Source organism: Chelonia mydas, chromosome 6 (genome assembly GCF_015237465.2).
Source record: "Chelonia mydas isolate rCheMyd1 chromosome 6, rCheMyd1.pri.v2, whole genome shotgun sequence".
In the NCBI taxonomy this organism is placed as follows: Eukaryota; Metazoa; Chordata; order Testudines; family Cheloniidae; genus Chelonia; species Chelonia mydas.
This window is the reverse complement of record NC_051246.2, coordinates 51,168,882-51,182,636: the sequence shown is the minus strand read 5'-3', so window position 1 is coordinate 51,182,636 and position 13,755 is coordinate 51,168,882. Positions and strand designations below refer to the sequence as shown.

General features: G+C 41.8%; 1 protein-coding gene across 3 annotated transcripts in view; it reads right to left on the bottom strand.

Annotated features, from left to right (window-relative positions):
• Nucleotides 1-13,755, bottom strand: part of ANO1 (anoctamin 1) — a 132,921-nt gene that overhangs the window by 40,183 nt on the left and 78,983 nt on the right. For 2 of the 3 annotated variants that reach the window (XM_043549369.1, XM_037899984.2), the window contains 5 exons: nucleotides 10,355-10,420; nucleotides 9,584-9,639; nucleotides 7,983-8,024; nucleotides 4,704-4,768; nucleotides 2,302-2,436 (listed from right to left, as the gene is read on the bottom strand). In XM_043549369.1, coding sequence (XP_043405304.1) covers nucleotides 2,302-2,436; nucleotides 4,704-4,768; nucleotides 7,983-8,024; nucleotides 9,584-9,639; nucleotides 10,355-10,420 — 364 coding nt within the window. The remainder of the gene's footprint in view (nucleotides 1-2,301; nucleotides 2,437-4,703; nucleotides 4,769-7,982; nucleotides 8,025-9,583; nucleotides 9,640-10,354; nucleotides 10,421-13,755) is intronic. The other variant, XM_027830143.3, reaches the window with a different exon arrangement.

Sequence of the window (13,755 nt, the reverse complement as noted above, 5' to 3'; positions counted from 1 at the left end):
GACACTACACTTTCACAGATATGTAGCATTTTATTTTGGGTTTTTAGTTGCTTCAACCAAGTACCAGAAGGAAAAACTGTTGTTCAATACAAAATTATGTAATTATCTTAATTTATTTTACATATCCTATAGCACTGATATTTCCACTATACTTGAAAAACTAAAACAAACGCCCAGAAAACTAATCTTTTCTCATCTCCAATGGCCTGATTGATGTGAACTATTTCTGATCAGGCATATGGAAGTTTTATGATGCAGCAGTTCTAAATTATAATTGTTCCAGAACCAGGCTGCCTAGATTCCTAAACTGCTGGCAGGGACATTCTATTTTACGATTAATTGTATCTTTACTCCAACAGATAAGAAAATTTACTGATGTTAAAACTTTGCCAAATTATCTGACATGAACACATGTATTCACTTGATTCTGCAAACACATGTGATTGATGTTATACACCTGAGTAGTCACATTGTGTTTATGACTGCAGCCTAAGTTTGGAATTCAACCTGATGCAGAGAGGCAAGGCTTGTGCTGAAATTGTGCAAAGGAGAAAGACTGGCTGCACAGGGTGAATTCATGTACCTTGTGCACCTTTTCATAGATTTCACAGAGTTTAAGGCCAGATGGAACTATTAGATCATCTACTCTGCCCTGTACATCACAGGCTAGTAAATTTCACGCAATTACTCCTATACTGAGCCGTTACTTGGGTTTAAATTGTTGTGTGCCACAAGCAGAAAACAGGAGAGACTGAGGTGCCAGCAACACCTTTAGGCCACTGAAATGGAAGGGAATTGATTAGGTGAGATTTGCCCAGATGATCCTAGCAGGTGATTCGTGCTCCATGCTGCAAAGGAAGGTGAAAACCTGCTAGGTCTCTGCCAATATGATTTGGAGGGAAATTCCTTTTCAACCCCAATGTGGAGATCAGTTGTATCTTGTGCATGTGAACAAGATATACCAGTCAAGCTTCTAAGAAAGAGGATTTTCTGTGCTGCTTCAGAGTATTAGTCCACCCTGTCTGGTGTCCTATCTCCAGCTGTGGCCACTGCCTGATTCTTCCGAGGAAGGTGACTGCCCCCTGCTCCCATCCCAAATACATCTGGCCAATTGTGCTTTGGGGGAAAATATCCTTCCTGACCCCTGCAGGTGACTCACTGAATCCCTGAAGCATGATATTTGTTCATAATCATTATCTTGAAGCAGAACTGCAAGTGTTTTGAGCATGGTGAGGGTAATGCAGAGCTTCCTGTTCTCTCCAAGGCCCATGAAGGGAACAAATAAACATCAGGATTCACAGACTCTCATGCCAGAAGAGACCACTATGACCATCCTATGTCCCATGTGACTTCCTGCACACACAGGCAGAATTTTTCCCAGAAGCTGACTTAAAGAATATCTTTTAGAAAGATATTTAATCTCATTTTGAAGACTCCAAACAATGATAGTGAGTTCACCACCACCCAGGTAAGATGTTCAAAGTTTAATCATCATCCCTGCTAGGAAATTGCATCTTATTTCAAAGTTGACTTCCAGCCATTGGATCTTGTTATATCTTTGTCACCAAGAATAAAAATCCCTTCCATCTGATATCTTTTCCACATCTAAGTCTCTGTACACAATGATCAAGTTACCGCCCAAACTTCTCTTTGATAAACTGAATAGATCGAGCTCCTTAAGCCTCACATTGTAAGTCTTAGAGTAACAGCCATGTTAGTCTGTATTCGCAAAGAAAAGGAGTACTTGTGGCACCTTAGAGACTAACCAATTTATTTGAGCATAAGCTTTCGTGAGCTACAGCTCACTTCATCGGATGCATACTATGGAAAGTATGCATCCGATGAAGTGAGCTGTAGCTCACGAAAGCTTATGCTCAAATAAATTGGTTAGTCCCTAAGGTGCCACAAGTACTCCTTTTCTTATTGTAAGTCTTGTTTTCCAGCCTCAGGAACATTTTTGAACTCTATTCAGTATGAATTCTCTCTATGCCATGAATGATACGAATGAACTTTATGAGGGCAGCCTGGTGGAAGGTAGGGGAGGGGCTCTAAGATCTGTGTTTATGAAGATCTCATTATTCTATCACACTGCATAAGTAATGCAAAACGGCTGTGGCCAGTATTCCAACTGATGGCCTGGTCCCAGGTAGGATTGAAGATTTCAGTGCTCCAACCCTACAACTCAGCACCAACATAAAGCTTGAATAAACGATTGGTGTCATACATATATAACAGCCTGGATTCTGAATGCCGTTTGGATGTGTAAAGAAATAAAAGTGAGCATCTGCATATTTTTTTTACCTTGGTATATTCTCATCCACCGTTGCACAGCCATACAGAAACACAATAACCCCTACAATGGAAGCAGGAATGAGCATTTGAGTATAAACTCCCAGCCAGGCAAAATACAGTCCAATCTTCTCTCCAAAGTATTTTCTGAAATACATTGAGGGGAAAAAAAAACAGTGAAATGTTTACTATAGCTTAAAATATACCATGGCTAAAATTATGAATCACAGCAGTATTAAGCTTGAAGGGGAAAGTAAACTCTTGACTAGCTGGAATGCATTTCCCCTAGGAGGATTCCTTTTTGCATGCCCCTTGGAATGAATCCAGTGATGGAGGAACCAAGAAAGTCAGTTAGCCCTACTCGCCAAACTCTTTTGCTCTTGTGTGTATCTAAACAGATATATTTAGATTTATCATGATCAAATCTCCCTAAACAAGAATTTTTCCCTTTTCTTTATTGAAATTACTCCATGGACTCTGAATCTCAACTATGACAAACAAAACTCATCCTCAATAAAAAGAAAAAAAAATCAAAATCTTATATTCTTTTGTGCACCTTAAATTCCCATTGTGCTAAGCTGGACTTTTGAAGGTATTGGGAATGCATGGTCAACCTGAGAGAGAGTGAAGTGGGAATTTAGGAAAAGAAAGCCTTGTCCCCGTTCCCATTGGAACTTTAATTTAAACGTAACTGCAAGCTCAAATGCATCTTCTGGTTTAAGTCACTTGAAAGGGCTGATGTAACTAAACTAAATGTCTGTTTCCCATCTGGCCCCATCACTTTCTGGTTTTCAAGCTTTGTCAGTCTGTCTAATGGTCTATAGTCACTGTAATAACTAAGCACAAATATCTAGCTATTATCAATATCCTGCCACAGTGCCTCTATGGAGCAGGGGCGGCAAGTTATATGGGCCCGGGGTGCCCGGACTCCAGCAATATTCAGGGCCCGGCTCCTCCAATATTTGGGGCCGGTCTCTCTCCCAGCCCAGCCTGCTGCCCCCACGTACCTCCCCTGAATCTCCCCTGGCCCCCACTTTCTGCCCTCGTGTTTCTCCCCCGGGCCTCAGAGTGTCCCTGTCTCAAGCGGGTGGCTGCCCCCTGCAACTCCATGCTGCGCTGGGCTCTGCTGGTTCCCAGCATCAACTGTTGCTGCAGGGTCCTAATGCCCCCATGCACTAGCGCCAGGGAAGGCTGACCCTGCCCTTCCCTTCCGCTTCGGACCCTTCCCTTTTCCAGCGGGACCCTCCACCAACACAGCGGCTCCCCCCGCCTGCAGTCACTGCTCCTGCCCCACACTGGGCAAGGGGCAGACCCATCCCCCACCCCCAGTGAGGCTACAGTGAGGGGCAGCAGCAGGGGAGGAGGTGCACATGTGATGGCAGCCCCCCCCAGCCCACCGGAGGGCAGGCGAGGGGGCTTCCCGGACCTGAGAGGGGCCCTAGGACCATGTGCAGTGACAGTGGTGTGAGGTGAGTGTGCTGCCGGGTGGGAGCGGAGGCCCCTCCCCGGAGCTTGCTGCTGCTGGCAGGGAGAGGGTTGGGGGGAGTCCTCCTCTCTGGCCCCAGCCCTGGGGCAGCCTGCCTGCACCCCAAACTCCTTATCGCCAGCCCTGCCCCATCCCAGAGCCCTCACCCCCCAACACACCCAACCCTCTGCCCTAGCCCTGAGCCCCTCCCACACCCCAAACCCCTCATTCCCAGCCCCAGCTAGAGCCCTCATCCCCCTGCACCCTAACCCTCTGCCCCATCCCTGAGTCCCCTCCTGCATTGTGAACCCCTCATCCCCAGCCCCACCCCACAGCCCTCATCCCTGCCCCCCAACCCTCTGCCTGAGCCCCTCCCACACCCCAAACGCCTCTTTACCAGCCCCATGCCAGAGGCCTCACATTTTTACATTATTTTAAAAAATATATATCAGCTTACAAGACAGGTGTGTGTGTGGGGGGGGGGACGGGACTTGGACCTGTTCTGGGCACCACCAAAAATTATGCAAACCTGCCGCCCCTGCTACGGAGGGAAGGTAGCTTTATGTTCTAGCCAGGGAATCAGCACGTATACTGGGTGCCCCGGCCCTGACCCATCCCTAGCAAGTTCTGCCCACCCCCCCTCCCCGCTCTCTCTCTGAGCTGCATCAAGGGCTCCAAGCCTATAGAAGGTTTGTGTCTTTCTTTATCATCCCCCAGGGAGGACTTTCCACTGCCAGGGATGCCGAGCTTGGGAAACCAGTAGAATCCAGGGAGAGAATCAGGCCCTGTATCTGTATCTGTGAACTTTATGAGGGCAGTCTGGTGGAAGGTAGGGGAAGGGCTCCAGGATCTGTGTTTATGAAGATCTAATGATTCTATCACACTGCATAAAACTTTATGAAACTTCTAAAATTCTGCCTGGAAACAGGGCATTTAGAATTCTCCTTACCTCACTAGGTCAATTGGCTGGTATTTATAAAAGACTCCATAGCTTGCCCATTCCTCACACAGGAGCTATAAAATAAATCACAAATGAAAGCTAAAATAAGGCATCACGTAAATGAGCTGTTTCTCCTTTTGTTCCAAGTTACTGCACAGTTCGTGTTGTGCTCTGGGGTCGCTCTTCTTGTGGTTGCACATACCTCAATCGACCAATACATGCATCTGCATTAAGTATGAAAAACAAGTTTGATGGTTTGGCACACTGCATGCTACAATGATGAATTCTACTGCATTAAAAGCTCTCCAACAACAGGACTAATGGATAGATGTAAGGGGGATTTTATGATTTGTTGCAAGTCATACATCAGTCAAGTCTTTAGCAGAATGGATGTGGGTGTGAAGGATGGTTGTTCTTGGAGTTATTAGAGAGAGAGAGACATACAGACACCAAACTGGAATAAACTAGTTTGCTGTTGCTGCACTAATATTTTGCATCTGTAGAGAGGAAATGTACTGAAGTGTCCAAGAAACTGCATTTAAGATCTTAAGAAGAACACAATGGTCTTCACTCATTACTTTCAGTCAGGATTTGGGCCAAAGAAAATAAAGGTCACCATTAATGGCTCACAAAATGAAATTAAATACTCACAAAACTAGGTTCATCTGAAAGCACTCAATTTATTACATAATTTACATTGTAAACAATACTACACTTCTGAGATTTGATTCTTCCTGACCCAGTCCAATTCTGAAGAGAGAACAAGGAGTTATTAAACTGGCTACTTGACATCCTTCTTGCCATTCAGCTCATTTTATATCTTGCCACAGAATATTAGTTTTGGTACAAAAATCTCATTGATTTCTGTGAAAGTTCTTCACACAGAACCAGGAAAAATAAAGCCCTAGATTCCCATGATCTACCTGCGAATTCCAGTACAATGATAATCTCTCTATTTAGTTTTTTTCTTTAGTTTGATATATTAATATAAACAATATAACAATTATTAATCCCTGCAAGCAATAGCAACGAATAGGTCTGTTTGTTCTAATGGTCACCACTGTCTTCATTCAATCATTTGACAATGGTAAAACCTCTAAAATTTAAATGCATGAGTTGGTTGCTATCAATATGTTTCTTTAACTGTAATCTTTGGTAAGAAAAAACCCAAAACACATGAAATGTAGCACAGAGAATCAGAATCAGATTAATTTAATCAGCAAGTGCATTCAAATTCTGAAACACCAGGATTCATTTAAAAGTTGCTGCTAACTGCATCTTTTTTCCCTTTGTTTCTAGTTTAATTTTAACCAATTTAGCATTCCACCTATCATCACAGGGGTCACTTGCACCTTAGTTCTAGACATGAGGAAGCAAGCAAGTGAGCTGCATGCTCACTTATTTCCCACTACCAGAGCATGTGGTAGGTGACTGGGCATGGAGATGGGCATAGCCTGCACCCCATCATCCCTACTTCTGGCTGGAATGGGGGTATAGGCCAACAGCAAATTACGAACCTAACCTGCAGCACAGGGATAGCTGGGCAGGATTTAATTTGGAGGTGTGCCTCTGTGTGTCAATGCCAGCCATGGCTATCCACCTGCGTGGCGCAGTGTATGCGTCACTTTTACCTAAAGCTGGGCTTAAAGTCAAACCCTCTCTCTGAATTAACAATTAGAAAACAGTAAGTGGAATATTAAATAGCCCATGTGGAGCTGAGAATGGGGATGTGAACACTGCCCTATTTACAAAACCAAAGAGTGTGATATTTTTCTTTAGAGTTTTATTTAAACTGATTCATAGAAGCAAAATAATTAAATCATAAAAACTAGCATTGCCTAATTGTTAAATAATTAATTAAATAAAAGGCTTCTAACTCGTGGACACAAGGAGTTCTAAATTAATTACTCTTAGGTGCAGATAAACCAATTTCAGATATTTTGTTCATATAAGAATAGCTAACAACAGGCTGATGTTTCCTAAAGTCATTAGCTTATTTGAATCACGATGTGGTGAAACCTGACATCTCAGCAGCTTACAATTCTACCATGAAATAAAATAAAATTAAATAAAAAAACCCAAAAGCCTCATTGGCCTCTGATTTCGGGGGCCCGATCTCAGATGCCTTTTGTCTGATTTTCAGACATGCTGACCACCTGCACTTCCCACTGACTTCATTTGGAGTTGTGGGTATGCACCAATTCTGAAAGTCAGCCCCAAGCAGTCTCAAGTTTAGAAACCCAATAACTGAGGCCCCCAAACTTTGTGTCCTCTTTTGAAAACTTTGGTCTTAAGCTTTTTGTCTCAGTTTTTCTGTCTGCAAAATGGAAACCCCTCTTCTTGGAAGCATTGTGAGAATTAAGTTGATTATACTTACAGAACACTATATATGTACAAAATATGATCTTGTGCAATTGTCCTTCCATAGTTTATTATACCTATCTTATAACCTTCCTCCTCATTCCCACTTTCTTGTTTTTTCTATAAAAATATTATATATTTAAAAATGGAAAACAAAAGGTCTGATGAAATTCTATCTATCTATCTCTCTCTTAACACGGTGTCTTGAAACACAGTCAGTCTGAAGCACCCTGCATCAGGAGAGTAACAACATCCTTTAAGTCATGAACTTGGCTAAACCGGAACTAAGTGAGATCCAATACTGCCAGTAGGGCCCATTTGGGAGATGAACTGTAGCACTCCTTAGCACAGGCTGGGACTTAAAGAATAAAAATTTGCCCTTAACTTAGTTACATACAGCAAAACCTTGTTTGAAACCAGGCAATCTTTTTTTGCCCAATAAATTCTAAGTATCAAAATGGTTACTTTTGAGATTATTTTCCTCAGGGTCAGATTCTGATCCCCTTACTCATGCATAGCACTCATGCAGTATAGCTGGGAGTGATTTACATATGTATGTGTGAGCAGGCCAGGAGTGGTTGCTCTCACAGCAAAGCAGTGTAAAAGGCACCCCAGGTTGGAGAACTGAGGGGACACAGCTGTCCATCAGTCCAGATTGTACTTAATGTCACAGCAACCTTAAGAGAAATTAGAATGTAAATGCTGACATTTTTCCTATGATGATGTGAAATGCACCATTATTACATGGGGTAATTTATACACATCCATGTTGGAGTAAAATTAACATTTAGAAATACTTCTGCTATATGGCACTGATTGCCTTTCCACGATATTTTCTGGGAAATCTTGGCAAATGTCCAGTTCCCGACAGGTGACTTGTGAGGCTAACACTCTTGAGAACTTGCTGAATCGCATATATCAACTTACTTTTCTGTCATTGAGCTCAACATTTTCACCTTCGTAGTCACCCTTTAAAGAAAGAAAAATGGCATCATCCAACAAGTCACACCCAGAGCCGTTATGCGGCTCACATACCATGTATCCCACTCACGTAATGCATCAAAAACAGAAAGGCAATTTGTAAAATAATGCTGTATTATATGGGGTCATTTCTCATGGCACACTTTGTCTTCTGTCATCGAGCACATGAAGAAAAAGTAATAAAGTCGGTCACAGGGTAAAAAGCAATGAATAAGTAATAAAGGCAGCCTAAAAATGTTAAGGGAAGAATGTGATTAGAGATAGGCCCACATTTGAGTGATATTTGGCGTTTAGTTCATCCATTATAAAAAGAGGAGACCAGCTTAGAAGGCTGACCCATATCCAAATTGTCCCAAAGCTCAGGGATGATTAAATCTGGGGCTTTGATTTGGGGTCATTTCTAAATATGATAAGGAATACAATTATGGAACAAATAAAATATACATATCAGTGGCTATCAGTAGCTGTCTACATGTCTAATAAAGCACAGCAGAGCATTAGCATGTACATGAAGTAGAATTTATTTAATCTTTTTTGAATGCTAAATGGTATCTCTATAGCAGATGCTTGTGATAAATGCCAGATAGACAAAAGGCCGGATTCTGATCTCATTCACACCAATGTAAACCAGTGAGAAACCCATTCAAGTCAATGAAGTTTCATTAGTTTTAAACCCCCGGCAAGTGAGAGGAGTATGAGGTTCAAAGGGCCTTTTCCACCACTGTGTTACTTCAGCTTCACATCATGATCCTTTATACACTCACAGAACAGGTGCAGCAGGGGCATCAAACACTGCTCTATAGACATTCATGAAGCCTCTATAGGAAGGGACCATCTGTAAATGTTTCAACACCAGCCACTTCTCAGTCTCTTGGGTAAGGGTGTCAATTAATGCTAACTGTGGTGTACCCATCAGTCCACTTTGGCATGGATAGTGATCCCCAACTCATTTTATAAGACCATCAAGTCAGAGGAAGAAATCTTTGGGTCACTACCAACCCGGATCCACTACAGATCCACACCAGTACACCTGTGGTAAAAGACTCCATATAAATTTCCTTACTGTCTGATCCTACCAATCTCTACTGGCACTGTACATTAAAAAGTATTTGGACACTTCCCCAATGGCAACCCATTATTTGCTATTTATATAGGGGGATGCCAGGGGATTTAGACCAGGAAATTAGCCACTTGGAGTACAGATATGAATACATTTCCTCGCCATAGTGCCAGAGTCCTTGGGAGCAGAAGGTCAAAAAGTAGCAAAAGTATTTAATTTGCCAAGACACATTAATAACTCCACTAACTTTATATTAAAGTAGCATTTTTGATGACCAAGGGAACTAACTTGGCAGGTATTATTAAAAGCCAACACAGCTGACAGGTAAAGACTGTACAAGTTGTGAAAACTCATTATAAAAGCGGAGCAGGAAATTAAGCTTGTGAAACACTAAAGATGTTTGAGATGATGCCATTAATACATAACACACTAAGGATTTTTTGGTGTCAGATTGTAGAAATGTAAAATATATTCCAAGATCACTTACATCATGCAAAGGATATGCAGCACTGTAAACTCCATTGGCAAGCAGACTGGTGATTCCTTGAAAGACAAAGGCATAATAGCAATGTACAATTTTAAATTTGGACAGTCTCAAGTTAACATCCAACATTTCTGAAGAATTCCCTCAAAATAGTACTCATTTGGTTAGCTAATAAATCTTCTGCCATCTAATTCCTCTCTATATAGTTTCATTTTCATTCATACAGATCATTAAGCAGGATTCATTTTACAAAATGGAAAACTGCAGAGAGTAAGAGGAAGTCATATGTTTGAGAATGAAGAATTAGGAGACAATGACTTGAAACGAGTCATTACAATAAATGACATTCTCTGAAAAGTCAGTCTGATTTGAAGAGCAAGGCTGTAGATTTTAAAGCAAAAGGCTGGATCATAAGAAGAATATGGCTGGATTGATTGTGTAAGGGAACATACATACTAGGGTTGCCAACAGTTCCTTATTACAAGGGACATCCCTTATTTTTAAATCTCTGTACAAGAAGGTCGGGAGTTTCTGAGTGCTGCAAAAAGCAGCAAGAAATACCCCAGGCAAATGTAGATGAGTACTACTAATTATTAGTATTACTAGTACCAGGAGGGGGGGCGGGGAAGGGGTGCTAAGAAAACAGTCCCTTATTTTTGAAATACAAAGTTGGCAACCCTAATACATAGGCACTCATCATACACTCAGAGTTTTTGAGATTGGTTAGCAAAGTTGTAGGGAAAGCCTTTGCAAAGACCTTGGCATAATACTTACCATATTTACCACATTTCCATCTTTTATTTAAAAGTGTAGTTTCCGTCTTTCTTCCCTCTCCTGTCCCTGTTTACACATTTGTCTATTAGTTACATGCATGATCCTTAAAGCAGTTAATGCTGCATCTATAATGTGTGTGGGGTGGGAAAGCTCTGTGGAGTTTATTCTCTGCCTTGTGGAGAGTGATCTCATTCTTTAACTTTCGGATTAATTAAGAGAAGTGAGGACATAACAGGAGAAGTTATACATATGATTAGAATTGTGCAATGGGAGAAGAATGCACTTAGAAATCTCATCTTGCTACAGAATTCCAAAGAGTGCTTAACAGGACACAGATCCTTGGAGGCTACGGTATATAATTTCGAGATACTGTAAGTTTTATTATAGCTGTTGGCATTAATATAGCTACTGCCAAATATGGAGTTTCTACAAGTCTTTGAATGGGTCTCGTTACCCACTGAAGATATATGTGTGGTGACTCTGCTACCTAATCTTGAACGATGACTTTTAAGATCACGTCCTCAGTTGGAGTAAATTGACATTGTTCCATTGATTGTAACAGAGCTAAGTTGATTATCACCAGATCAAAATTGGGCCAATGTGTATAATAAGAGTTTAAGAATATTATAAAGAGAAAACAAAAAACCTGACATATTGTGGTGTGTTCTAGCTAGACAATTGTTTACTGATCCCTCACTGACATAACAGCATGGGTCCGGATGTAGAGAAATATAGGGTATGTCTACACCAGTGGTTCTCAAACAATGGGGTAGGTCTCCCAAGGAAAGCATGGGAATGTGCCAAGGGAGGCACGAACTGTGGGGGTTTTTTTGGTTTTTTTTTTTCTTTAAGAGCTTTGGCTGTCAGCCCCAGGTGGCTGGGGCTCACGCAGAAGGTCCGTGCACGCCTGGGAGACAGGGATAAAGGGTACAGCTGGAGCCATACCACGTAGGCTCGGCTCTCCTTTTCCCCCGCCCCCATCCATCACCTGGAGGTGGTGGGGCTCTGGCTGTCAGCCCCAAGATGGCAGCAGCAGCACAGAAGTAAGGGTGGCAATGGTGCACTAAGTTCAATGTGAAAAGTGATATTGATGAGTGTTATTTTTCACATGGTCTCTCTTTCTTCTGTACTGCTGCTGGCACAGTGCTGCCTTCAGAGCTGGGTGACCAGCCAGCAGCCACTACTCTCTGCTCTGCCTTCAGTGCTGGGTGGTGGTATATATACTTGGGGGGAGGGGGAAATAAATGACTACAGACACAAAGAAGGGGGCCTGATCAAATAAGTTTGAGAACCACTGGTCTACTCTATCATGTGGGCATGGCCTCTGACACATGCCCAAACCCCCTTACCATCCATGGACATGGATATGATCTTCAATGTAGATATACCCTAAGAGCATGAACCAATGAAGGGTGTGTTTTCTGGTACTCTGGACATTTTTACAAGCTCATTGAGGCCCTGATCCTACAAGGCATTAAGTGACTGCTGGAGGAGTTACTGAGTGTCCTCAACCCTCAAGAGGTGCTCAGTACCTTTCAAGGCCATGCTTTAAAAAAAAAATCCTACCAAGACTGCACAGTTATCAAGCAGTAAGAATTACCTGCAGGTTTCATACTACCTTCAGTTAGAAATAGGTAGCAGGCTGGTAATGCGCAGCTCTAGTGATTGCACTGCTGAAGATTTGAGCACCCCACCTACTACATATGGACATGAAAAGTTTTGGACTACAATTCGCAGTTTCACAAGTATGCACTAATAAACAGCAAAAGACTAGAGTGTTCACTGGGCAGCTTTGTTATTTCTACTTGGCAGCAAAGTTCAGAGGAAAGCACTTCCAAAATATCCCAGTGTTACTCGTATTTGTTCAAATCTGTTCCAAAACTTTCTTTGATTATATAATGACTGAACATACAAGGTCAGATGGAACCACGCTGATTTACACCCACTGATTACGTGGCCCAATCACCTCTTTATATCATGCACTGTGTGTGGTTTTTCCATGCCCATGTCTGGTGAAGGCGGAAGAAGCAGGGGGACCCAAAAACATAACGTCTTTTTCCTCATTCAAGTAACTGTTAATGTGGTTCCTGTTTCTGACCAGGAAAGCACGAAAGCAGCCAACTCTAGGACAAGATTCCACATTGAGCTGTGGGACTTTCCCCCTGCCACTGTGAAAGTTTGTCATTTCGGCTGTGAAACCGATCCAACAGGAGCTTTGAGAAAAGGAGGCCACTCCTGCATTTGGATTTTCCACATTACAGGAACAGTGCCTGGTTGCATCCAAAGTAATCTTAAGGCATATAAGGATTCGCCACCTGTACACCGTAGGTTATGTCTTAAATTGCAAAGTCAGAGTATACAAAGCACATCTGGCTTAATCATCCCTCCATTATTAGATGGATTTCTTAACAGCATTTTTGTCAATATTTTGTCAGAGCTACCTGTAATTCATACTTGTATTTAACTACCTGTGGACAAATGAATGTTTTAACAGTTGCCAGTTTTTCCATTTGATTTTTGTCTTCCATGGGATATCAGGTGTGGAGATGACTGGACTTGAGGAAATTTAGTTTTTGCCACACATGATTTGGTTTATTACGAGCTATTTATTCACTTCAGTGCCATAGTTTAGTGGATCCCTGCATATCATAATCAGTGTTAAAGAGACTATAAAACAGCTGAAGAGGGGATACATGGTCAGCAGGTCTTTATCAGGGTGACCTGATTTTTATTTCTTCCTGTTAATGAATTTAACAGTTGGATCAGTTCTGAAGGCTAAAATCCTACATCCATCGGCAGCAGTAGTGTAAGTTTCTCCTCCACTTTGTCACTGAACTGGAGAGACTACGGCTACTTCTAGTGATGACGAATTAATCTAGTCCCCATGCCCACTCCCATACATGGCCTCTCTGCTGAGTTAGTGAAGAATGCCAATAAGTGCCAATTATGGGAGAGTTTTGAAGACTTGTCAACTGAGACCATTTCACACAAGCCCTTAAAGAGATATCAAATGATAACAATTTTAGGTGACTATTGAAACAGACTGGATTTATGTGGCTGGATCTAGACTGTGATCCTTAAGCTGCTGAAGTCCATGAATACTCTCATTGACTTTAATGTGGATAGGATTGAACCCCTAGTAATAATAACCACATTATTAGTTCTTGGGCCATATCTTAGTGTTTTATACTGCCATTCAGCCCCTTTGTGAATGACCTCTTTGTGCCTGAAAATATTAATCTTGCTTTACAATTTGCTTAAAGATCTGACCATAAAATTGGTTTACAGCAATGAATCTACATCTTTACAGATGAAAAATGTTCCTGACTAAACATAAATCATAAACACAATAACTAAACTAAATGAACTTAAATCAAAACATGGAGGATAAAAACAAAACA